The following is a 24,077-nucleotide window of genomic DNA, read 5'->3' as shown; positions in this document are numbered from 1 at the left end:
GCTCTAAGTCCTCATGAGGTATATTAGCCCATCATGGCGAAATTTTAGCTTGGAACTCTGGAAGAGTATTAGGGTGAAGTTGATGGTTCGAAAACCAGTGTTTTACCATATCCCATGAATACTACAATGAATAGGTGGCCTCGAGGGAAGAAATACAGCACAATTCCTTAGTGATATGGAGAAGCATTTTCGACAACAAAACAAACTTCCCGGCAATCGTAGCTTGAACTCTTCGATGATTTCGTATGGCACCTTGTCTGGAGCAGACACAAACTCAACTATCATCATTGTACAACTCAAATTTATTTTCATCTGTGAAAAATATTGTTTACAACAAATTTTGAAAAAAAAAACTCCTAATTGAAAAATATTAACACAATCAGTAAAAAATTAAAAATGTCCTAAGATTAACTAAAATATTCCAGAAACGAAACATTTTAACTTTCATTTCAGTCAAATAAAGGATACCTTATCACCTTGGTGAATTATCAAATGTGCATTGATATTCTATCCTATCATGCCATTTCCGTTAATAATTTATTTGCCACTAATTAAATTAACTTATTAATTAAACTAATTCAATAAATAAAATAAATAAAGTATGTATAGTTTATTATGTTATGTCACCTTATTAGAAAAAGAATAAAACTATTGCCAACCAAATAACATAACAGTCTTCAGATGTATTTTATTACTTATTATTTTCTTACTTAAATCTGTAATTGAATAATTTGGAATATAAAATAAAATGTCCATGTTTTTATACAAATATCTATGAAAATATAAAATAAAACACACAATCACCTCTCTGACAAAAACATATTTGTTGATGTCATTTTAAGATAGGAAACAAACAACTGTCAATGTGAAATGGATAATAAAAGTTATCAAAAAATGTAAGAGCATTTCTGGATTTCAGTATTTCGGCATAAATGCTTAATTTAAAAATAACTTTGATATACGTTGCAGGTAAGTTAATGTACAAATATAAAAAATTATTTATTTAATGGTATTATGTATTAGTTATTCAATGTTCATCATCAAACAATGTGTCCGAAGAAATAAACCCTGCAAATATCGAACGTTTGTTCGGTGGTCAGTACGTCGAAAGTATCGACCAATTTCCATTTCAGGTAAACTTAAACCACTTTTAAGATGTCACCATTAAAATTTGTTTGTAGGCCGCAATTTTCTATTACAATAAATTTATATGTGGCGGATCAGTAATAGATTCGGAACACATTTTAACGGCGGCACACTGCGTAGGTATGAATTCAAATAAGAGTGGTTTTCTAATCGGAGTTGGAGCTATTAGACTTACGAACCTGTCAATCTTTCCTGTCGCGGAATTACTTAGACATCGTGACTACAGTCCACGACACCTTGCAAATGATATAGCCTTAATTAAGGTGTAATAAAAAACTTAAAATATGTTTTAAAATGTCTTAAATACAACTGTCCTAGGTAGCACTAGGAACGCACAAGTTTCCAGAAGAAGTTAAACCGATTGAATTGGATGAAACACGTTATATTAAATCAAGAACTCAATGCACCATTGTAGGCTGGGGCAAGTCAGAGGTAAAAATATATAATATAACCATTATTATTGAATATTATTATAATTCACTAGTTTACAACAAAAATATAGAAATTATATAACACAGCAATTTTATGAAACTGTTATATCTTCCTATTTTAGTCATATTAATAAATTAAATAGATCTAAATTTTATAGGTGCAAAAACCAATTTCAATTACATATCTTATTTTTATATTTTTATTTTTTATTCGTTCTTGAGCTATATTTGAAAAAATATTGAATTAGTGATGAAATTCATGAAATTTGTCTACATCTACAACTTTAAGTTATTTTTCTTCCTATAAAATAGAGCTAGATAGCCATTAATTCTGGACTCTATATAAAATGATAAACCCAAATTTAACCTTATCTATATGAATAAAAAAATAAAATATTATAATTTTGATTATCAGCATAAAGAAAGTTTCCAAAAGTTAAACCAGAATAAAACATCGAATATAATCATGTAATAAACAATCACTCTGTTATGCAGAGATCACAATCACCAAACGAATTGTCGTTTGGTCATGTCAATATCGTTCGTCCGGGAATTTGTAGAAATGCATTTCGCACGTCGTTGCAGCGTGGAACCGTATGTGCTGAAGGAATCAGAGTAGGAAGTTGTGAGGTAAATATTCGATGATTTATTTATGATAACTTACTACATCGAATTGTAGGGTGACTCTGGAGGTGGCTTAATTTGTAACAATGTGCTGTCAGGAGTGACTTCATACGCCCGTTTTGGCTATCCAGATTGTGCAAAATCACCGACTGTTTATACCCAAGTGTTTGCGTTCAGACATTGGATAGACAGACAAATCAAGGGAGGTAGTTCAAGAACAACACAACATTCAATATATTTAATAGTACTGAAGGTTTTATCTATATTTGTATCAACTTGTCTGTTGTATAAACTGTGAAATATTTTAATGGCATAAAAAATGCAATAAGTTTTTAGTAATGTATTAATGTGTAGGGCTGTTTCCTCAAAAGGATTATTCCTGTTATCATAATTCGATAAAATAAACTCGTGTTCATCTTGAACTTTTTCTTATTTATCTTTTTAAATAAAAAATTATGTAGTAAAAATATACTATATATTTATATTTCAATTTTACTATAAAACTATAGACAAAATCATTAAAACAAATTTTTTACGGAGCAAATAACAGAAATATGAATTTCTCTGAAAATAAATTTCACAGTAAATGAGATTTTAAGAAAGTTTTTGCTAATCTAATAATCGATGTTGCTACCTCTAGCAGTAATACAAGCACGAATTCAATGTGGCATACTATCTATTAAATTAAAATATCTTTTTGGGGAACATTTTCCCATTCTTCTAAAAATACTGGAGTAAGTTGTTCTGTGTTTCCGTGGATATTTTGACGAACTGTAATTATTCTTTTAATGTTATCCTATAAGTGCTTAAACGGATTAAGATCCAGCTAACAAATCCATTTCTAAACAATTTTTGACAACTCTGTTAATATGTAGAGGAGCATTAACCTGTATAATCCTGAAATCACCTCTCTAGAGCTTTACTACAGGTTGTTGCACTCAACTCACATACCTTTGATTGTTAGTGATTGCGTAATGAAAATTAAATGAGTCTTTTCAGCAATCATAACGCTATCCCAAAGCATTACACTTCCTCCTTTATATTTAGGGACCAATCGGCTAGCACGGAGCTTAATTTGTCTCCCACGATCTCCTAAAACGCGGATCCGTCGATCACCTGATTGTAGACCAATTCTGCTGTCTTCTAAAAATAATACATTTCACCAATCTTCAATTATCAAGTTTTTATGCTCCAAACACCAACTTAAATTCTCAAACGGGAAGTCTTTTCCTAATAGTTCCGACCGAAACACTAACACCTGAAGCTTACACAAGTTGCCTTTGTAGCTTGGGATGGGATGATGTGGGATTTCTATTTTCTATTTGCGTCTTGGCCTTCTGTTTTAACTCTTCCACGGCACCTCCTGAGCCTTTTTTTAGGGTTTCCACCTCCAGAAACCTGAGCCCTATCATAGCTAGGCAATAATTGCTCCCCTCTGGATCTCTGGTAAAAGTTTAATAACCCTAAATTAAAAAAACAAAACGATATTAAAACATGTTATTGCCACATCCATTGCAGTTAGGATTTAATGTTGGAGGTTCCCAATATTTGGTGCTCAGTTCCAAAAATCAATAAAACCAATTACACTATTAATGAATAGAAAATTCAGCAAATTCAATAGTAAATTCATACACTTTTAATTAACATCATGTGATTCGACTAAATTGAATTTAGGGCACGCGTATAAAATAAATTTGAATCCTGTTTGATGTACGACAATAAGTAAAACTATTATTATTTATTTAATATAATTTACTGAATTAAAATACGTATTTACATATCATTTACATAAGTAAATAATATTTACATATCCCAACTATATCAGATGTTGCTATCTCAGATTAGTTCGTCGTTATCATTAGCACGCATAATGTATAAAAATTATGAGGTCCACATTTTTTGTTTAATTATTTTATTAGGTGATTTTAAACATTAATCTTGTTGTGTCTACGATTAATATTACGAGTGAAATTTTTTAGTATGTGGAAAATCATCATTAGCAAATATAACACATGAAAATAATCCAAATGGATTGGTATGTAAAATTATTTTCTATTGTAGGCAAACTTAATTAACATTACGAGACAATATTTTGTATGTATATAGACTATAAAATGAGTGTTAGTAATGTTGATATATAATAAACAGATAAAATATTGATAAGTTGTCACATTATATTATCATTTATTATGGAAAGTTTATTCTTTTCTTTTTGAATAACATGATTTATGAGATAACGGACAGATAGATGATATTTTATAAAACTAAATTATCTTCTAACTGCATTTACAAAATACATCTCCAATAAATTTCTCATTAGAATTTTATAACTCTAGCATTTAAGAGACTACTTTAAAAATAAATCTCTAAATGATATAATAATAATGCATTAACTATGGTAAAAAATAAAAAAAATGTTTCAGGTTTTACTAAAATATGATTACAACAACGAAACATTTTGCCTTGGAACTTTAATAGATAAAGGATACATTATCACATCGGCGCGATGCATGCATTATCGAACGTGGCCTGGAATTCTACCGAATTTTTTAGTAAAACTAATCTCCTTAGTTAATTCAACAATTCAAACGATAGATGACGTATTTATTCATCCAAAATTTCAATATGGGAATATCATAAACAATATTGCACTTATTAAGGTAACATTAAATAATATAAAATTAAAGAAAAACAATTAAATAAATTTATTATTATACACACTTTTTTAGTTAAAGAATAATTCAACATCCAACGGTTACGTTCTCCCAAATAACAAGAATACTGTTTTGAGTAACTGTACAATACCTTTGATAATAGAGGTAATTTGTTGATCTTTTTTAAACAATTAAATAGTATTTCAATTATGTTATTGTGCAAATGCTTACCTAAAATATTTAATTAAATAATTATGGCAACAAATAATATGTCTACAGTTATTTCTGTGTGTAAGAAATATTTTTATATTTTTAGGATAAATTTACAAGATGGCAACAAGTTAACGTCATGAAATGTGGTGAATTTTCTGAATATTTATGCATAATAGACGTTAACATAACAAAGGTATATTTCATACAAATATATTTTACACTATAAAACAAATTACTTTTTAGGCTTTAGATGGAAGTTCGTTATTTTGTAACGGTAGTTTGAGAGGTATCAAAAACGCAGAAGAATCTGGAAATTTGTATACAAATATCAATAATTACGTAAACTGGATAAACACATGTTCACCAATTTGTTTAATAAACATATATTTGTTGATAGGTACATTCACAATTATTAATGTAATATGAATATTTCTTAAAATTATTTAAAAAATATATTAGTAACTGCATATTAAAATAGAATATTTTTATTTTGTTCAGTAACCGTTGAAAACAAAATAAACAAAAAATAACTGTTTTATTTAAAATTTCTGAAGAGAGAAGGGCTAAATGTATCACTTTAAGGTTTGAAAACAAAAAACTGTCAAAGTCATATGCGTAATAAAATGTAAATGGTTTCTACATTTTAATAATGCGGTTAAAATACTTAATTAAAAAATTTATATGCATTTTAGATAACTCAGTGTAAACAATTTTATATATTTAATAGAATATTTATTTATGGATTATTCAGTTTTCCTCATCAGACAATGGGTCTGAAGAAACACTTGAATATTAATTGCTTTTTTTCGGTGGAAATTAAGTCGAAAATATCAAACAATTTTATTTTGGAGGTGAACGAAAATATAATTAAATTATATTTGAAATATCTCTATTATAATTTATTTGAAGGTCGCAATTTTCTATAGCAATAGATTTGTATGCGGTTGATCAGTAATAGACTCGTAACACATTTTAACGGCAACAGACTAGATGCTTAAAACCGTAGATAACCTAATCGGAGTTGCAGCTGTTTCACTTACGAACCCTGCTATCTCTCCTGTGGATAAATTATTCAGCAAGTGGTACCCACAGCCATAATTAGGGTAATACAATTTTATGTAGCAAATCTCTCAAATAGCATTTGGAAGTAACAAATATCATAGCCAATGGCGTTATATTAAATCAGGAACTCAATGCACTATACTTGTATTTAGCTGGATAAGACGGAGGTGACAATATTGGATAAAGTTACATCGTTAATGATTCATTGCCTTATGCAGAAATCTCAAGCACCAAACGAATTATCATCTGGTTACGTCAATACTGTTCGTAAAGTAATTTGTAAAACTGCATTTTACATCCAGTTACAGTATGAAACCATGTGTACCGAAGGAAACTAACTAGGAAGTTGTGAGTAAAAACTATGATTTTTTATATCTTAATACATGAAATTTTAGGGCGATGGTATAATTTGCAACAACGTGTTATGTGGAGTAACGTCGTTCACCAGTTTTGATTATTTTTTCTATTATATTTTCAATTGTTGCCAAAGTTCTTATTATATTTGTATAAACTTGATTATACAAATTGTGGAATACTTTAATGACATTATAAAACAATTACAATACATTCATAGATAGTGATGTATTAATATATAAGACTATTACTACAAAAATTTTATCTCCATTATCGTAAGTCGCTACAAAATGCACAACCGTTAACGAACAGATAAATCGTTGGTATCATTAAGTGTTTTTAAAAATGCAGGGAAGTGCCATTTATGATGAAATATTGCTTGAAGTTAATAATGATGGGCAATTTCAAAAATATTATAATTACAAGTACAATATTGTTTTTGTAGTTTTGGCCTCCATGACATATTTTAGTTATGTTTTAATGTTGGCGGTTCCCGATGTTTGGTGCGCACCTCCAGAAGTTTATAAATCCAATTACACTGATAATGAATGGAAAATTAAACATATTCCGTGGTAAGTTCGTACATTTTTAATTAACTATCATGTCATTAGTTAAAATTGAATTTCAGGAACTCAGATAAAAATAAATACGAATCCTGTTTGATGTACGGTTTCAACAACACGACAATAAGTAAAAAAAATGTACAATCATTATAAATAATTTATTTAATTCAATTTTTTTATTAAGGTTGTCAGAATGGGTTTGAATACGACACAACTTGGTTTGAAGAGACGATACCCTCGAAGGAAAATTGGGTATGTGAAGACACCATGAAGGTAACACATGCATTCGAATTGAGTCGTGTGGGTGAAATCTTGGGCACTTTTATTTTTGGTTATATGGGAGACAAGTAAGTTACATATTGATCGTCTACTTAATTCAAACCTTGATTTTTTTAGATTTGGTAGGAGATCAGTATTCTATATTTCTTTAACCACGCTATTACTCGGACGTCTATCGATGATTATTACTAGTGGTTACTATCCATTATTCTTAATATCCTTAGTTGTTGGAAGCCTATTTTCTAATAATGGATTTCAAGCCATTCTCATTATAGGGTTTGAAACTACGAAAGACGAAAATAGATCTCTAATGTCCTTTGTACAATGCACCTCATGGACTGTGGGAATATGTATGATACCATTAGTGTATTGGTATTTTAAACGCTGGATTCCTGTTTTAATAATCCCATCGGTACCTCTGATTGGGTTTTATTTTTTCCGAGGGTTGGTAAATGTAAAATTATGGCAAACAGGTCACATGAACACTTGTTTTCAAAAAAAAGCTATTATGTACTTATATATATATGTCTTGGAACATAAAGCTTGATAACTAAATTTTACAAAAAAAGATATATACATTCTGCTACCAAAAAAATATATTTACAGATATATGATTGAATCTCCCAGATGGTTAGCCAATAAAGGTAAAATCGACAGAGCTTTAAAGCAACTGAAGGAAATACGTAAAATAAATAAAACTTCTCTATCATCGGAATTGGTATCAAATCTTCGTAGCTTAAAAAAAATAGACGAAGAGACCTCATCTAGTCTACTTAACCTATTTAAAAATAAAACTATTGCGAAAATTACTATTATATCAATTTTCACTTGGTATGAGTAATTTTCTTTCTACTCGAACCAGTCTGGAATAAAACATGCTTTTAGGGCTTGCTGTAACTTGGTATATGTTATTTTGTATTTAAATGCCACAAACTTGCGGGGTAACCCCTACATGAATTTCTTCTGGCAGTGTTTGGCAGAATTGCCAGGTTACGCTATTGGGAAATACGCTTCAGACTTTTTGGGTAGAAAACTGTCAAGAATTTTTTCGTTCGCACTTATAGGTGTTGGTTGTTTATTATCGACAGTAATTGTTCTTGGTGAGATATATCAAAGTGTTCAACGGTCATTTCAAGATGTTGTTTTAGACTCCCGGTTTACCCTTCTGGTCACAATTATAGCCATATTAATGAAAGTTGCAATATGTACATGTTACTACTGCGTTTCTCTGCATACTCTAGAGATTTATCCTACTAACATGAGGCAAAGCGGTTCGTCCATTGGTTTTTTGGCTGGGAATGCAGCTTCTATACTTGCTCCTTCTGTAATACACTTGGTAAAGGAAACGGTAACATTCAGACGTGTACCAGTAGTGGGAATATTTATTTTTTAGGGCATAACGATGGATGCTAGAATACCATATGTTGTTATTATGTGCATAAGTTTTGCTGCAGCAATTTTCACATTTGGGTTGCCTGAAACTCTCAATAACAAATTGCCTGAAACAATTCAAGAAGTTGAAGAAATTATTAAGACACAGAAGTTTTATACATTTCGACAACTCAAAACGAATGAAATTTGTGATAATAATTCTCATTTAAAAAATGAACTATAGTATAGTGATGTATTAGTAATATTTTTAGTAAGAAAATAATATTACATAGCCTGTTATAATCCACAAAATTGTATATAGCAATTTTTTATTTATTTTTAAAATCAGCTGGATTGTATTATTTTAACATGTTGAAAGAAAAAAGTCCCCAATTACTAACAGAATTAACCTTGTCATCCTACAAATAAAAAACAATTTCTGTATATCCGGTATATTATCACTACACAACACTTCCTACTTTTAATTTAATTAATATTTATATGAGATGCATATTTAAATGTCAACTAATTTCCAAATATGTGTTTAATAATTCATAAATAATGGAAAGATTATTACCTACATAATAGTATATAATTATTTATGCGCTAAATTTAATTATATTCATATTAACCACATTAATAACAAACGTTATTATTATTTTGAGTTGTGTTGTTATTATTTAATAATAAGCTTAAATTTATTTTTATTGAAGTTTGACTAGATCTATACTACCCCTAATTATTAACAAGATTGTCAAAATGCACGAACAGGCGTTTTCTGGACTAATAATATCTTTCAAAACATTGTATATGGACAAAACAAAATTGAAAGGTTTTCAGAATATATTTTAGAATTTCAACTTAAGTTAGAAGTACTGACTGTTACAAAGAATTTGAAATTAAATAATTACATCCTCTAAAAGCTGATTCTAGTTCTTTAAATGACATTAAAGGTCTTTAAGGTAATAAAATTACTTCTCCCTTATATTATATATTTTTATATTTCGATGATCTCAAAAAATTGTTGACAATTTTACAATTGTATGTGTATCTTGTTAATTTTAATATCACTTATAATAGTCATTTTGCCATACGGGATATGTTAAAATATAAAAATAAAGGAGTATTGAATGAAAAAAATGCAATTGATACAGATAATTTCATGCTTTATACTTACCTAATTTGAAAATATTTGGATGAGTCTAAAAGGATCAAATTTTTAATCACTGATATCTGGAACAAGTTTCTTACCAAATAATGAAAGAGGTATTTCTTCTTTAAAAGTTGTCACCACAACTACTATATTAACAATGAGCATAATTAAAAAAAAAGTACGAATTCTGGCAAAGTTACAAACATCACTACTATTAAATCTCCAAGCCATTAATTCTGAGTTACACCATCAGACTTATTCTAATTTTACAATTCAAACACACTCAGATTTCGAATCATCTGATGACATATTGACAATATCTTTTATGAAAGTTGGCAATTTTAATGTTCCTTACAATAATCATTTTAGCATGTGGGGCATGTCGTGTGAATAAAAATAAATAAATTTCATATTAATCCAATTTATAAAATATTTAATTACTTTATATTTAAATAAAGGAATTAAAAGAATTTTTATTTTCGTTTTTACATTTACATTTACAGTTTACAAACTAATTTATTAGAATGAACTGCATGTCTCAACCAAAATTTTAATTTTTCTTCCTTTTTAAATTTGAATATAAAAGTAAAAAATAATTAAAATAACTAAAATACTTAAATATAATTAAATTATATATATATATATATATATATATATATATATATATATATATATAAAATATATATTAGGAGATGTCTTCGGTCAATTAGTCACAGTATTAAATAAAATTGTTTCAAATAGTCCTTGGAGATTAAAAGCATCCACGACCAATGACCCTAGATGTAACCAGTTATAATATATTAAATCAGGACCTAAATGCACTGTATTGAGCTGGATAACACGAAGGTGATAATATTGTATAAGATTACATAGTAAATGATTCGTTGCCTTATACAAAAATCTCAAGCACCAAACGAATTATCATTTGGTTACGTCAATATGTTTCGTGAAGTAGTTTATAGAACGGCATTTTACATGCAGTTGCAGTATGAAACAGTGTGTGCCGAAGAAAAGTAGGAATTAGTAAGGTAAAAACTATAGATTTTTATAACTTTAATACATGAAATTTTAGAGCGACTCTGGTTGTGGTTTAATTTGTAACAACGTGTTATCGGGTGTATCTTCATTCGACAGTTGGCTTTCCAGATTGCAACAAATCATTTGGATTGGGAATTTGAAGAGAAATACAAAATTTAATTATATTTTTAATTGTTGCCAAGATTCTAGCTACATTTATATAAACTTGACTGCGGAATACATTAATGACAAATAACAAATACAATACATATTGATGTATTAATGTATAAGAATATTACTTCAAAACTATCTCTATTAACATAAGTCGATAAACTACAAAATGCACATCCGTTAACGAACAGATAAATACTTGGGATCAATACGTATTGTTAAATATGAAAGGAAGTATCACTTATGATGAAATATTGTTTGAAGTTAATAATGATGGGCAATTTCAAAAATATTATAATTACAAGTACAATGTCGTTTTTGTAGTTTTGGCTTCTATGACGTATTTTAGTTATGTTTTATTGCTGGCAGTTCCCGACGTTTGGTGCGCAGTTCCAGGAATTGATAAAACCAATTATACTAATAATGAATGGAAAATTAAACATATTCCATGGTAAGTTCGTTCAGTTTTAATTAACCATTATCGATTAGTTAAAATAGAATTTCAGGAACTCGGAGAAAAATAAATATGAATCCTGTTTAATATACGGCCCCAACAATACAACAATAAGTAAAAAATTGGATAATTATCAAACATGATTAAATAATAATTAAAACTTTGTTATTAAGGTTGTCAGAATGGGTTTGAATACGATACAACTTGGTTTGAAGAGACGATACCCTCCAAGGAAAATTGGGTATGTGAAGACAACATGAAAGTAACACATGCTTTTGAATTGAGTCGTGTGGGTGAAATTTTGGGCACTTTTATTTTTGGTTATGTGGGAGACAAGTAAGTTACAAATTAATTGACTACTTAATTTAAATCTTTCTCAAATCAAATCTTTTAGATTTGGTAGGAGATCAGTATTCTACATTTCTTTAACCACACTATTACTTGGACGTCTATCGATGATTTTTACCAGTAGTTACTATCCACTATTCTTAATATCCTTAGTTATTGGAAGTTTATCTTCTAATAATGGATTTCAAGCGGTTCTCATTATTGGGTTTGAAACTACGAAAATCGAAAATAGATCTGTGATGTCTTTTGTGCAATGCATCGCGTGGACTACAGGAATATGTATGTTACCATTGGTGTATTGGTTTTTTAAACGCTGGATTCCTGTTTTAATATTTTCCTCTGTACCTCTGACTGGGTTTTATTTTTTCCGAGGGTTAGTACATATCCAATTATGGCGAATGCGCATCTTCAACTTTTGTGTTTTTATAAATATTTTAAGCTCTTATGTACTTATATGTATGAGAACATAAAGCTGGAGAACTAAATTTTTCAAAAAAAAATTAATGTTCTGCTATCAAAAAATATATTTTCAGATACATGATTGAATCTCCCAGATGGTTAGCCAATAAAGGTAAAATCGACAGAGCTCTAAAACAGCTGAACGAGATACGTAAAATAAATAAAACTTCTCTTTCGCCGGAATTAGTATCAAACCTTCGTAGCTTCAAAAAATTAGATCAAGGCACTTCATCTAATATATTTCACTTATTTAAAAATAAAACTATTGCGAAAATTACAATTACATCCATTGTCGCTTGGTATGAGTAATTTCCTTTCTACTTCAAGCAATTTGAAATGAAACATAATTTTAGGGCTTGCTACAACTTGGTATATGTTATTTTGTATTTAAATGCTACCAACTTGCGGGGTAACCCCTACATGAATTTCTTCTGGCAATGTTTGGCTGAATTGCCGGGTTACGCAATTGGGAAATATGCTTCAGACTTTTTAGGTAGAAAATTGTCAAGAATTATTTCATTTGTAATTACAGGGATTGGTTGTTTACTATTGGCAATAATTGTTCTTGGTGAGAAATATTAACCAGTCCAACGGTCATTTCAAGATGTTGTTTTAGATTCTAAGTATTCCCTATTGGTCACGATTATAGCCATTTTAATGAAAGTTACAATATGCATATGTTACTACTGTACTACTTTGCATACTCTAGAGATTTATCCTACTAACATGAGACAAAGTGGTTCATCCATTGGTTTTTTGGCGGGAAATGGAGCTTCTATACTAGCTCCTTCTGTAATATACTTGGTAAAGGAAACTATAACATGCAGACGTGTGCTGGTAATGGAAATATTTTATTTTTTAGGGCACAACGATGGATGTAAGAATACCATTTTTTGTGATTACGTGCTTATGTTTAGCTGGAACAATTTTCACCTTTGGTCTGCCTGAAACTCTCAATAATAAATTACCTGAAACAATTCAAGATGTTGAAGAAGTTATTGATAAACAGAAGTTTTATACATTCCGTCAAGTCAAAACGAATTTAACTTCAGATAATAATTCACATCTAATAAATGAACTATAATGTAGTAATGTACCAGTAATATTTTTTAATAAGATCACAATATTATATAACCTATACCATTTAAGAATGATATGAAAAAAATTATGGTTACAAAAATAATCTATCGAAATATTTTTCAATTTTGATCGTCTTATTTTAACACGTTGAAAGAAAAAAACAAGAATAGTATCTCTGTATGGACAAATCCTTCATATTTTTTTATTATCTATATACTCAAATACTTCTATATTGAAGCATACCGGAAAAATTCCCATTTCCATATTTCAGAGATATACCACTGCTCCACACTTCCTGTTTTTAATTCTATTAATATTTAATTGAGATACACTTTCAGATATCAACTAATTACCAAATTGTGTTCACACTCGCAAAGTGTGTCTGTTCATATCGTGTTTCCATTTATGGGACATAAAGTTTAAGGTAAATTATTTTTTATGGTTATTGATTCCATAATGAAAATAATATTTTATACATATTTCTTTACTTAATTATATACATATTATTCTTATCCACTCATAATTAATTACTTTGGGACTATTTAAACTTTTGGTTATAAAGTAAAATAACACATATCCTTAATATTTAAATTTTAAGTTATATTATATGTCATTTATTAATTGATACTTAGAAATGTATTTATTGAAATTTGTCTAGATTCTATAATTATTAACAAACATTTAAATGATTAATTTTTTTAATGTAAAATAACATAGCAATGCTAGTTCTGATTATACTGCAAACAAATCTGAGAATAGATTTTTTACAAAAATTGTTATGAATTAAGGAATTCATGTTCATTAAACTTTGAACATAGTAATAAAATTGCTGTAATTTCTTAAACACAAAAAAATAAAAAATAAATAGATAATATTTTTTAAACAGTTATGACTTTCAGAATGAAATTTGGCAATTATTTATTTATTTTTAAAATCAGTTAAAACAAAAGTATAATCAAAAAAGAATCTATCGAAATATTTATCAATATAAATTGTTTTATTTATAATGTTGAATGGAAAAACCAAAAGACAAAAATATATATATTTCAATATTTCAGAGATATATTCACTACCCAACACTTCCTGCTTTTCCTACTATCAAAATTTAAATGGGATGCTCTTTCAGTTGTCAACTAATTATCGAATTGGGTTTATACTCACTCCTGTGTGTCTGTTCATACTTATCTTCTATTTATAGCATATAAAGTTTAAGGTAAATTTCTGCACTTATTAATTCACAAAAAATTTAAAGAATATTTTCTACGTATTACGACACAAATTTATTTCATAATAAACTCATATACGTGTATATGAAATTTGTATTAATCTGTAATACCCATAATTAATAACAAACATTTGGAGCATAATAAAGTTTTATTATAATAAAAATAACATATTTTATTATCATTTTAATTTTAAATTGTGTTTTTAGGTCATGAAGATAATAAATTTACTGTTATTAATCATTGCAGTAAACAATGCAAGTTCTGCTTGTACAGACAAACTAACACCAATAAAAATAACTACAATGAAACTGGTAGGAGGTAAATATATTCCAGCAGTTAATACTATTAACGTGATTACAATTACCTGCACAGTCGACACGAAACAAACATTTTTGAATTACGCAGTAAAAACTAGAGGAAATTATCCATGGTATTTGAATTTGGAAAAGACTACTTTAACAACGGTGGTACCCCTTTATTTTCAAAAGTTTCTTTCTGTGGTGAACTTAAAAATGAACAACATACATTTGAAAACTATTACTCCAGGCTGTTTCAACCAAATGAATAAATTAACTGAACTATATATCCAAGGAAATGAAATCACGGAGGTGACTGTTGGCGTATTTAATGCTCTCCCTGCATTAAAAGTGTTAAATCTCAGCAATAACAAGATTGTGAAAGTGCACGAACAAGCGTTTTCCGGACTAACAACTTTAGAAACATTATATATAGACAATAACAAAATAGTGACATTTTCAGAAAATATTTTAAAATCTCAACCTAAGTTAAATGTACTGAGTGTTACAAAGAATTCTCTTAAAACTTTAGGTCCTCTAAAAGTTAACAATTTGTACGCTAACTCTAATTCTTTATTTGACATTAAAGGCCTTTCAAGCACAACAAAATTAGTAGTAACAAAAAATTATTTAGCAACAGTGAAAAAGGGTATGTTTACAATCACGTTGCTTTACATAGACTTAAGTTTCAATGTTATCAAAACTATTGAAACAGACGCATTTTTTAATCTTAAAGCACTTACTACTCTGAAAATTAATAATAATAAAATTACTTCACTACCATTGAATTGTTTCAAAGATTTAGAAAATTTGGAAATTTTAGACATATCTTTTAATGGTTTGAGTGCGTTAGAATATGGATATTTCGATAGCCTCAAAAAATTAGTAAAATTAAATTTAAGTTACAATAACCTTACAGATCTTCATCAAAGTACTCTTCACAGTTTGGTAAGTCTACAAGAATTGAATTTTAAAAATAACCGAATTTCAGATTTCAGTATTACCTCCATGTTGACTTATCACCCCAAACTAAAAAACCTTACTATTGAAGGTAACACTTTCTTATGTAAAAAACTGGTACAAATATTACTATTTTTGCAAGCTAAAAACATATCTCTAATACGTGGTACAAGCTTCTTAACAAATAATGTAAGAGGTATTGCTTGTTTAAAAAATGACACTGTTACCACAATATCAACAATGAGTACAGTTAAACAAATTACAATTCCTGGCAGAGTTACAAACATCACTACTATTAAACCTCCAACCCTTTTATTCAATGAAACTGTCTTGTATAAATTTTTTAATTCGGAGTTCATAAATACACAGTTTTATAAGTATTTACAATCATTTAAATTTCCGTCTCTAAACGTTCAGTATAATGAAACTTCAAAAGCTTACAATGGATTACTCCCACAGACTTATCCTAACTTTACAATTCAAACGCACTCAAATTTCGTATCATCTAATGACATATTGTCAATATCTTTTATGAGTATCTTGGCAATTTTAATGTTACTTATAATAGTAATTTTGGCATACGGGGTATGCCGTAAAAATAACGGGTTATTAAAAGACGAAATTCAGTTGATGTAGATAATTCCAGTGCTTTATACTTACCTAATTTGAAAATATTTAATTATTTATCAGAATTGATCGTCTTTTTTATTTTGTAGCCCCTAATTAATGAAGGATGTACCTTTTCAATTCAAATAAAGAATTTAGAAGTATTTTTATTTTAGTTTATTAGATTTGTTGGAATTTCCACCTGTGGATTTATTGTATAATAGTTCATATTGTTTACATATAATTTCGATATATGCTACATTATATTTCTTAAGAAAAAACAAAATTTTATTTGAAAGAACCTTATATACCAACCGAAATTTTAATTTTATGTGACATATCTCTTAAATTTGGCTATAAAAGTAAAAAATAATCAAATTTTACTAAAAATGTGTATTATAACTGAAAGTACAAGAGAATGCAAATTATTTTGTCATATACAGTAAAATACATTACACAATATAGCATACTCCACTAACAATATTGAATGATTGATCTACAACTAATATTCTAAAATCTGAGAATAGATTTTTAATAAATTTATAACAAATACTATTAATTAAGGAATTCAGCATTAAATTTGATGTGATGTTCAACAAACTTTAAACATAGTAATAAAACTGCTATAATTTCTTAAACATAACAGTCAGCAGAGGTAGAATACATATTTACAATAATTTTGATTTTTATAAAATTCACATTAAATAAATTATTTATAAATTTTAAATGAAAAATAAGACATCTAAACCTATTTATTACCATACGAAAATAAATTTATTCACATATATTAAAAACAAATATTTATTTCTAATCAAGTTAAAAATTCTGAAAAATTGTCAGTCATTTTTAAAAACTTATTGTACATGACTTGCTATCTTGTTCTGTCTAAATAAACAGTTTTAAAAATAAAAATGCCATAGCCATTCCCCAATTAGTAATATATTTTGATAAAACTCCTCAAGGGGTATTTAAATATCTGATTTCCTATATTTTTCTTGTAATTTTAATATAAAAATTTACATTTTGTACTGTTTCTTAAAAATATATCAATCAGCAGACTTTTAAATTAGTGTTAGAACTCCAAATCCATATTTAATGCCCCAAAAGAAGTGGATGAAAGTCTATGTAAGAATGTATATTTTGAAGGAGATAACATAAAAAATAAAAACAAATAACTTAGCTATGTAAACACTCTAAACTACTATGACATATCTATAGGGGAACATTAAGTTCCTGTACAAAATATATTATTCCATCATTGACTTACATTAACAATAACTGGCTGCTAAGAGGGATACTTTACAATAATAATAACACTGTTATAAATTGAATTTTCGAAATTTAGAATATGTAATTTAGTAATTTATTATTATATTTTACACCAACAATAATTTGATGTTTGTAAAGTATGAAACCACAGCCAGGGATATAGTCTCTTCTCACCTTGTTGGAGACACAATCATTGGTCATTAAAGTTCATAATATTCATATCACTAATTTGCAACACTTTAATTTTCTTCACCATCTTCCAGTTTTCGCTTCTTACCTCTTGAGACTGCAACAATACAATAAACAAATTAACTTTATAATCACGCAAAACTAAATAAAACCTTACCGTTTGGTGACTGTGCGTCATCTTCAGAGCCATCATCTTCCTCTTCCTCCTCCTCAATAACATCATCATATTCCTCTTCCTCTACGGCCTCATAATCACCCTCATCAGACATCTCATCGAGATTTTCAGAATACACAGCCCTTAATCCTACACTGACATCCAGATCATCATCATCATCGGAGGTACCTTCTTCGTCAGTATCGTCCTCGTTTCCGTTGACTTCCTCCTCTGCATCACTGTCATCCGCCTCCTTATCTTCTGCATCATAGCTGTTGATACACATTCATGATTAAGACATGTTTATTGAAATATTAACTTCATCTAAACTTACCCATCTAAGTACTTAAGATTTGGTATCATTTTAAAAATTTTTTCTCTGTAACTGTCAACCGTTGTAACTTCATTATTAAAGAGATCTAAGTTCTTCAAATTTTTGAAATTTTTTAATGGTTCCAAGGTGTCCAAATCCCTGATCTTGTTTCCACTTAAATTCAGATGCGTTAATTTTGGGCTTGTTTCCAACAGATTCAACCCATTGTTTATCCTGAAATGTACATTTGTTAGTTCTTCACTTAAGTGAATTTAATTATGTTTATGCATTTTACATAACTACATATATACAAAGTGATAAGTTGGAAACAATAATAAACAAGTATTTCAAATGATGAATTTTATGATTCAATATTTATAAACATATTTTATTGTTCAAACCTAATACAAAACAGTGTTTAAGATTATATATTATAAAACTCAATTCATAGTCAAAATAATTCCACAAAAACTCCTAAATAAAAATTACACAATGAACTCTATAAAATATATTACACCCACCTGTTATCACTCAATTCTAATTTCTTGAGGTTAGGTAATTTTGGAAATCCTTTGAGGGAGGTGAGGCCAACATTAATAAGGGACAAACTTTCCAAGTTGGAGAATTCATCTGTTAATCCCACAATAGATGTGCTTCGAGAATTATCCAAATTAAGTTCTTTGATCTGAAAATAAAAATTATAATAAGTAAAAAAAGGAAAAATTGTAGATTGTAGAATAACCAAATATTTGATATATCAAATAAAATGCAATAGTGATATTTAATATGGTGGTACTCCTTTATGGTTGATGAAAGGTGGATATTTGGCGTATTGTTGCATTAGCGTGAAAAACAGCATAAAAATGCTCAAACAGGCTGAATTATCAATATATTATGGTAAAAATACAGAAATATTACTCAGAAAATTTAAAAATTTCAAAAGCAAATGGTTGAGCTTTTATGTTAATATATCGTTTAGCGCGTGCATATTCCTCCATGGCAAGTGCGGAGATGTGCATAAAGATCGGCCACAATCAGTATCAAATCGCACAAGTGGCCGGTTTAGTCAAAAAACAATCCGCACATGTAAAAAAATGTCGACACCTCTCAATATTAACAACAACAACAGAGAAACACGACTACTTACATCCTCGGGATTCCTTCCCCTTTTCTCTAATTCAACGCGCTTCTCCATCCCAACGTTTTACTCGCAATCGACGCGAACACCACAAAATCTATACGGATAAAGAATAAATCCGAAAACGTAACCTCGCTGCCACGGTAAGCTTGCAAACTCGAACCGCGAAGACAGAACAAACTCATCGATTAGCCACACGGCGTTTACGGCGATTCAATGTACCACTAGAGGGGTACCTACAATAACATTATGGAACTGGTGGCGGGAGATTTTTCGACCAATCAGCGGCCCGGGACGCGTCTAGGTTAGGTTTCAACCGCTTTTCTGAACATTGTTTAAATTAATTTTACAGCACCAAATCGTTTCAAATTCGCATGAAATAATTTCTTTAATTATATCGACATTGTATTTAGTTATGGAACGGCTTTAATTTTGGTAAAAGAGAGGAAAAGCAAAATTTAAGTGTGGCGGGAATTTTCAAATTGTCAGATTTGTATTCGAGTTCGCCGCAGTTTACGCGGCTATAAAAACGGGTTCATATATGCGCGGGACAATAATGATTATAAGACTGTAAAACTAAATAATATTCTCAATAATAGCATCATGTTTTTATTTCCATTAATTAAATTTAATTATTAATAATCACCAAATAATTTGGTGACTTACACAAAGTAAGTATTCACAAAACTTATTTTAATTTGAATTCTTCTCACTAATTTTTAAATGTTATTCACTATATTAATGTTATTCAAATTCAAATTTGAAAATTCAATACTAAATCAGGGACAAAAGCTAAATATTTTTATTTGGTTTAACAATTACTTAATTAAAATAAAATTTCATAAGGCGTCCACATACCTGCATAGCAATTTCATAACAATTGAAAACATTTTCATACTTCAAATATATTTTGACATATTAACAACTGTAGTAAAATATCTTTACTAATTAGTAAATAATAATTATTACTATACTTATCTTTTTTAATTTTTTTAATTGAAAAAAGATTTTTTAGGATCTTTATAAATATAAACAGTTTTGGCTAGAAAAGTAGCACCAAAATTAAAATTAAACATTTATATTAATTTATTGAATAATTAATTCACTTCGTATATGAAGTTTACTCAGAAATATATTAAATATCCTCCAGAATTTTGCTGAAGGATTCTGTCATGTGATAAGGTAAGCAATACGTCCAAGTAAATATTATTCTTTGGGGTCTCTTTCCTTTGGCATAGTATAGGACAATTACAAAAAATTATTGGTAAAATGAACCATTTCATGAATTCAGACACCAAAGGACATGTAATGGAATCATTAGTCAAAGATGAATTTCCAGTTACAGGATTTGTACGCATGATGATTAACCTAAGAGTGCTTCCAAAATTGTTCAAAAATTGATCATGTTGAATCGTTGAATCTATACCTCCCTGTTTGTAGCAGGCAAATTGATAATTTTTTTACAATACTTATTTTTTAAATGTATGTACTTCTACGACCAGCCATATTGAACTTTTGTTTAGTGTTTAAATATAATATAAAATATTTTGATTGCATTTAGTTAGAGATGTGCGTTTGGAGTATTTATTTTGTTTAAGAATTAATTTAAGTAAAAATTATTTTGATTTACGTAAAAAGTAAACAAACAACAAAATATGTGGTATGCATTTTCTAATTAACAATAAATAGCAACGTGTGTTAGTTCCATAGCCATTATTGTATATGTATATATCTAAATTTCTTCTTTTCAACAACTTAATTCAAAACATTCTTCGAATGATTCAATAATACACACTTTATATTAAAATATTTTTAATAATTTATAATATTACATGAATATTAAAGTTTGTATTAAAATCTTTTAACATTGGCAATTTAACGTGATTCACAACATACACAACAATATTCACTTCCACCTTGCATTTAGCTCCTTCTTAAGCTGGCTCAGCTTTGTCAGACACAGATCTCTCCAGTTCCTCCTCTCCTGCAATCTGTTAAGTGGCACCAAATTCTCCAACTGTTTGGCGATCTCTTGAACATGGGGGCCTTCCCATTTTTGAAGTGGTGCGAAATCTTGGCTGACTGAGTAGATTGTGTTGGCGTACCTTTTGCAGTAGTCCACGTAACCTTCGGCGTTCAAGTGGGTTGTTTCGAGGGTTCCAAGGAACGCGTACCTCATTCCAAGACCGTCCGACATTACTTTGTCAACGTCCTTTACATCCAGCACTCCCGACGTAACCAAGTTCCATGTTTCATTCAAAATGGCATATCTGAGAAATAGAATTGGATTATGTTATGTTTGGAGATTGTAACTTATTCAATGCTTACTGTATTCTGTTCACCGCAAATCCGGGAACTTCTTTGGCCAAAGAAACTGGAGTTTGGCCGATTTCCTCCATAATGGCACGAGTCTTCTTAGCTACGGCCAAATCAGTCCAAGGGGCTGGCACAATTTCAGTCAGTGGTACGTAATAAGGAGGATTTACCGGATGGCTGACAATTATGTTCTTTCTAAAAATAATAAAGTTTAATTTACGTATAAATAATAAAAAGTTTTTTGTTATTACTTGTGTTTCAAGTGGTCACTGAACAATGATGGCAAGAATGTAGAGGTGGAACTGGAGAAAATTGTGTTTGGAGTAGCAACATCATCAACGTTTTTCCATACTTTACGTTTGAGTTCAAGATTTTCTGGAACGCATTCTTGGACAAGCACCGCATCTCTAACAGCTTCTTCCAATTTTGTAGTACCTGTGATAAAATGCTTAAGTATGCTGAACAATAACCAATAAATATTTTATCTTAAAGTGATTATTTTCAATATTTATTCGTGTTATGATATAATTCTACAAATGATAAAATAAATGACGTAAATAGAATTTTAATTAAAATTCAAGAGATTTCTGTTTATTTTATATTAAATATTAAGATAATGGATTCCGGGTCAAAAAATTAAGTCGCATGGTATCTCTTGAAAATATCACGCGACTTTACTACCAGTAATAGGCAGATTAAATAATTGTTCATCAATTTAACATTATCGATTATTGTATTTACCTCTGATACATTCGTATTGCTGTGCAGCAGTCAAAGTTCCCCTTAGTAATCCTTCTTTTTCCAAGGTCACCAGTTGTTGTTTAATATCCTTCAGAGCGTTGTCGATTTGTTCTGGCAGGATATCGTAAATATAAACTTGGTATCCTACCCCGGCAAAGAGCATAGCCCATGAACGGCCAATAAGTCCGCTGCGAAATTATTTTTATTTAGTTTATATCTTATTACTAATGTTAATTAACTTATACAACATTTTACCCCAACAAATTTTAACAACAACATAATAATAGATTTAGTATTTATTACCGATGTCAAATTTTAACATTATACTTTGGAAAACGGTTGAAAAAAAAACTAGAAAAAACTGGAAGTCTAAAAATATATTAACGTAACATGAATATGAATAAATAAAAATTGCATAAACATATTTTGGTAAAATGTCTAATTGTAATTTAAATAAAAAATAAAAAATTTCTGAAACTCGGAATTAATATTAATCTAATTTGTAAATAATATATTAAAAATATTAACAAAATTGTATTAATTATATTATTCTAATTTCTTAAATAATATGATTATAGACAAATACCATACGTGTACATAAATTCATAAATGAATTTATTACAAGTGGAATTGGAGTAGTTTTCTTATAAGTGTCTGACCTTAAATTGTAAATAGTGTGAAAGTATGTTTGTTAGATTATAAACCAACAACTGACAAAGTTACTTTAGATAAGGTTCATAACGAAAGTATAGTTGGAGAGAAATTCTTTAATATCACAGTTAATAAATATAATAAAGTAATGGTAATGGCAAAATATTTAGGAGCATAATAGTAGTTGTTTGTGGATATAAGTATTTATTTACTGACAAACATGTTATAGGGAAACTAGGATTATTTTTATAATAAAAGAGTTATTACAAGCCGAAGTTTTAAAATTATACACTTTAGCTGAGAAACAAAGAAACAAATTTACATATAATGCACTTACCTGCCTACAATACCAATTTTCCTATTGGAACCCGACATGGTGACGTTAAGTTAAGCTGATGTATCTAAGAAAACTGTTTTAACCGACCGCCACTTACAATTTATTTATATCTAAAAATTAACGATCCCAACCGACTATTCGTCGTGATCAGCCGAGGAAAATTTCTAGATTTAATATTTACGAAACTTAAAAAGATAACCAAGAAGATTCTGTACATAATAATTTGGATTTAATCTTTTTACAAACAGTTACATAATTTATTAACATCGATGTATAAACAAATTCAATTAAAACAACTGGTAGTTGTGTATTTAACATACGTAAAAATAAAAATAAAATTTAAATTTCTCTTAAAACATTCACATTTAGTTGATTGTGAATTTAATTGCAGACATAATTTTTGTATAATTTTTAATTAAGATCTTAAAAGTGGTCATTTAATTTAATATAATTATTATTAATCTTGAATAAATTTTTGTTATTAACTTTATCTTTCGAATGA

General features: G+C 28.7%; 7 protein-coding genes across 14 annotated transcripts; 5 read left to right on the top strand and 2 right to left on the bottom strand.

The window, feature by feature from the left end:
* The first annotated feature begins 889 nt into the window (after positions 1-889).
* On the top strand, positions 890-2,505 carry LOC126264840 (chymotrypsin-2-like). The gene is made up of 6 exons (XM_049964348.1): positions 890-969; positions 1,024-1,133; positions 1,182-1,409; positions 1,465-1,578; positions 2,073-2,207; positions 2,257-2,505. The coding sequence occupies exons 1-6, from the start codon at positions 933-935 to the stop codon at positions 2,497-2,499; spliced, it is 867 nt and encodes a 288-aa protein (XP_049820305.1). The 5' UTR covers positions 890-932; the 3' UTR covers positions 2,500-2,505.
* Positions 2,506-4,057: 1,552 nt separating this feature from the next.
* LOC109601507 (serine protease 1) lies at positions 4,058-5,548 on the top strand. Its single transcript, XM_020017754.2, has 6 exons — positions 4,058-4,120; positions 4,181-4,236; positions 4,625-4,861; positions 4,931-5,020; positions 5,172-5,261; positions 5,312-5,548. Exons 1-6 carry the CDS (start codon positions 4,072-4,074, stop codon positions 5,492-5,494), a joined length of 705 nt encoding a protein of 234 aa, XP_019873313.2. The 5' UTR covers positions 4,058-4,071; the 3' UTR covers positions 5,495-5,548.
* Positions 5,549-5,791: 243 nt separating this feature from the next.
* LOC109601502 (solute carrier family 22 member 21) lies at positions 5,792-9,046 on the top strand. Of its 6 annotated transcripts, none has more exons than XM_049964053.1 (9): positions 5,792-5,919; positions 5,978-6,171; positions 6,283-7,056; positions 7,113-7,174; positions 7,232-7,394; positions 7,444-7,770; positions 7,933-8,157; positions 8,212-8,662; positions 8,720-9,046. In XM_049964053.1, the coding sequence occupies exons 3-9, from the start codon at positions 6,830-6,832 to the stop codon at positions 8,939-8,941; spliced, it is 1,677 nt and encodes a 558-aa protein (XP_049820010.1). In that variant the 5' UTR covers positions 5,792-5,919; positions 5,978-6,171; positions 6,283-6,829; the 3' UTR covers positions 8,942-9,046. The 6 variants fall into 6 exon arrangements, with proteins under 6 accessions (XP_049820010.1, XP_049820013.1, XP_049820011.1 ...); XM_049964056.1 differs by having other exon boundaries at positions 5,801-6,171; positions 6,283-6,868; positions 6,930-7,056; XM_049964054.1 differs by having other exon boundaries at positions 5,803-6,171; positions 6,283-6,475; positions 6,526-7,056.
* Positions 9,047-10,929: 1,883 nt separating this feature from the next.
* LOC109601504 (organic cation transporter 1) lies at positions 10,930-13,502 on the top strand. Of its 2 annotated transcripts, none has more exons than XM_020017750.2 (8): positions 10,930-11,489; positions 11,545-11,606; positions 11,666-11,828; positions 11,887-12,213; positions 12,374-12,598; positions 12,653-12,867; positions 12,916-13,103; positions 13,162-13,502. In XM_020017750.2, the coding sequence occupies exons 1-8, from the start codon at positions 11,263-11,265 to the stop codon at positions 13,381-13,383; spliced, it is 1,629 nt and encodes a 542-aa protein (XP_019873309.1). In that variant the 5' UTR covers positions 10,930-11,262; the 3' UTR covers positions 13,384-13,502. The 2 variants fall into 2 exon arrangements, with proteins under 2 accessions (XP_019873309.1, XP_049820014.1); XM_049964057.1 differs by having other exon boundaries at positions 11,352-11,489; positions 11,537-11,606.
* A 144-nt stretch (positions 13,503-13,646) lies between these two features.
* On the top strand, positions 13,647-16,554 carry LOC126264774 (carboxypeptidase N subunit 2-like). 2 transcript variants are annotated; one of them, XM_049964050.1, is made up of 3 exons: positions 13,647-13,803; positions 14,438-14,592; positions 14,812-16,554. In XM_049964050.1, exon 3 carries the CDS (start codon positions 14,815-14,817, stop codon positions 16,495-16,497), a length of 1,683 nt encoding a protein of 560 aa, XP_049820007.1. In that variant the 5' UTR covers positions 13,647-13,803; positions 14,438-14,592; positions 14,812-14,814; the 3' UTR covers positions 16,498-16,554. The 2 variants fall into 2 exon arrangements, with proteins under 2 accessions (XP_049820007.1, XP_049820008.1); XM_049964051.1 differs by lacking the exon at positions 14,438-14,592.
* Positions 16,555-16,629: 75 nt separating this feature from the next.
* LOC109601501 (acidic leucine-rich nuclear phosphoprotein 32 family member A) lies at positions 16,630-19,732 on the bottom strand. The gene is made up of 5 exons (XM_020017748.2): positions 19,540-19,732; positions 18,914-19,077; positions 18,414-18,626; positions 18,083-18,351; positions 16,630-18,022 (listed from the first exon to the last, which is right to left on the bottom strand). The coding sequence occupies exons 1-5, from the start codon at positions 19,585-19,587 to the stop codon at positions 17,976-17,978; spliced, it is 741 nt and encodes a 246-aa protein (XP_019873307.1). The 5' UTR covers positions 19,588-19,732; the 3' UTR covers positions 16,630-17,975.
* A 1,593-nt stretch (positions 19,733-21,325) lies between these two features.
* On the bottom strand, positions 21,326-23,704 carry LOC109601505 (lambda-crystallin). Its single transcript, XM_020017751.2, has 5 exons — positions 23,576-23,704; positions 22,588-22,775; positions 22,098-22,281; positions 21,859-22,041; positions 21,326-21,800 (listed from the first exon to the last, which is right to left on the bottom strand). The coding sequence occupies exons 1-5, from the start codon at positions 23,611-23,613 to the stop codon at positions 21,437-21,439; spliced, it is 957 nt and encodes a 318-aa protein (XP_019873310.1). The 5' UTR covers positions 23,614-23,704; the 3' UTR covers positions 21,326-21,436.
* Positions 23,705-24,077: the final 373 nt, after the last annotated feature.

The sequence above is a fragment of the Aethina tumida genome, chromosome 3, assembly GCF_024364675.1.
Source record: "Aethina tumida isolate Nest 87 chromosome 3, icAetTumi1.1, whole genome shotgun sequence".
NCBI classification, from domain to species: domain Eukaryota; kingdom Metazoa; phylum Arthropoda; class Insecta; order Coleoptera; family Nitidulidae; genus Aethina; species Aethina tumida.
This window is presented reverse-complemented; position numbering and strand designations above follow the sequence as displayed.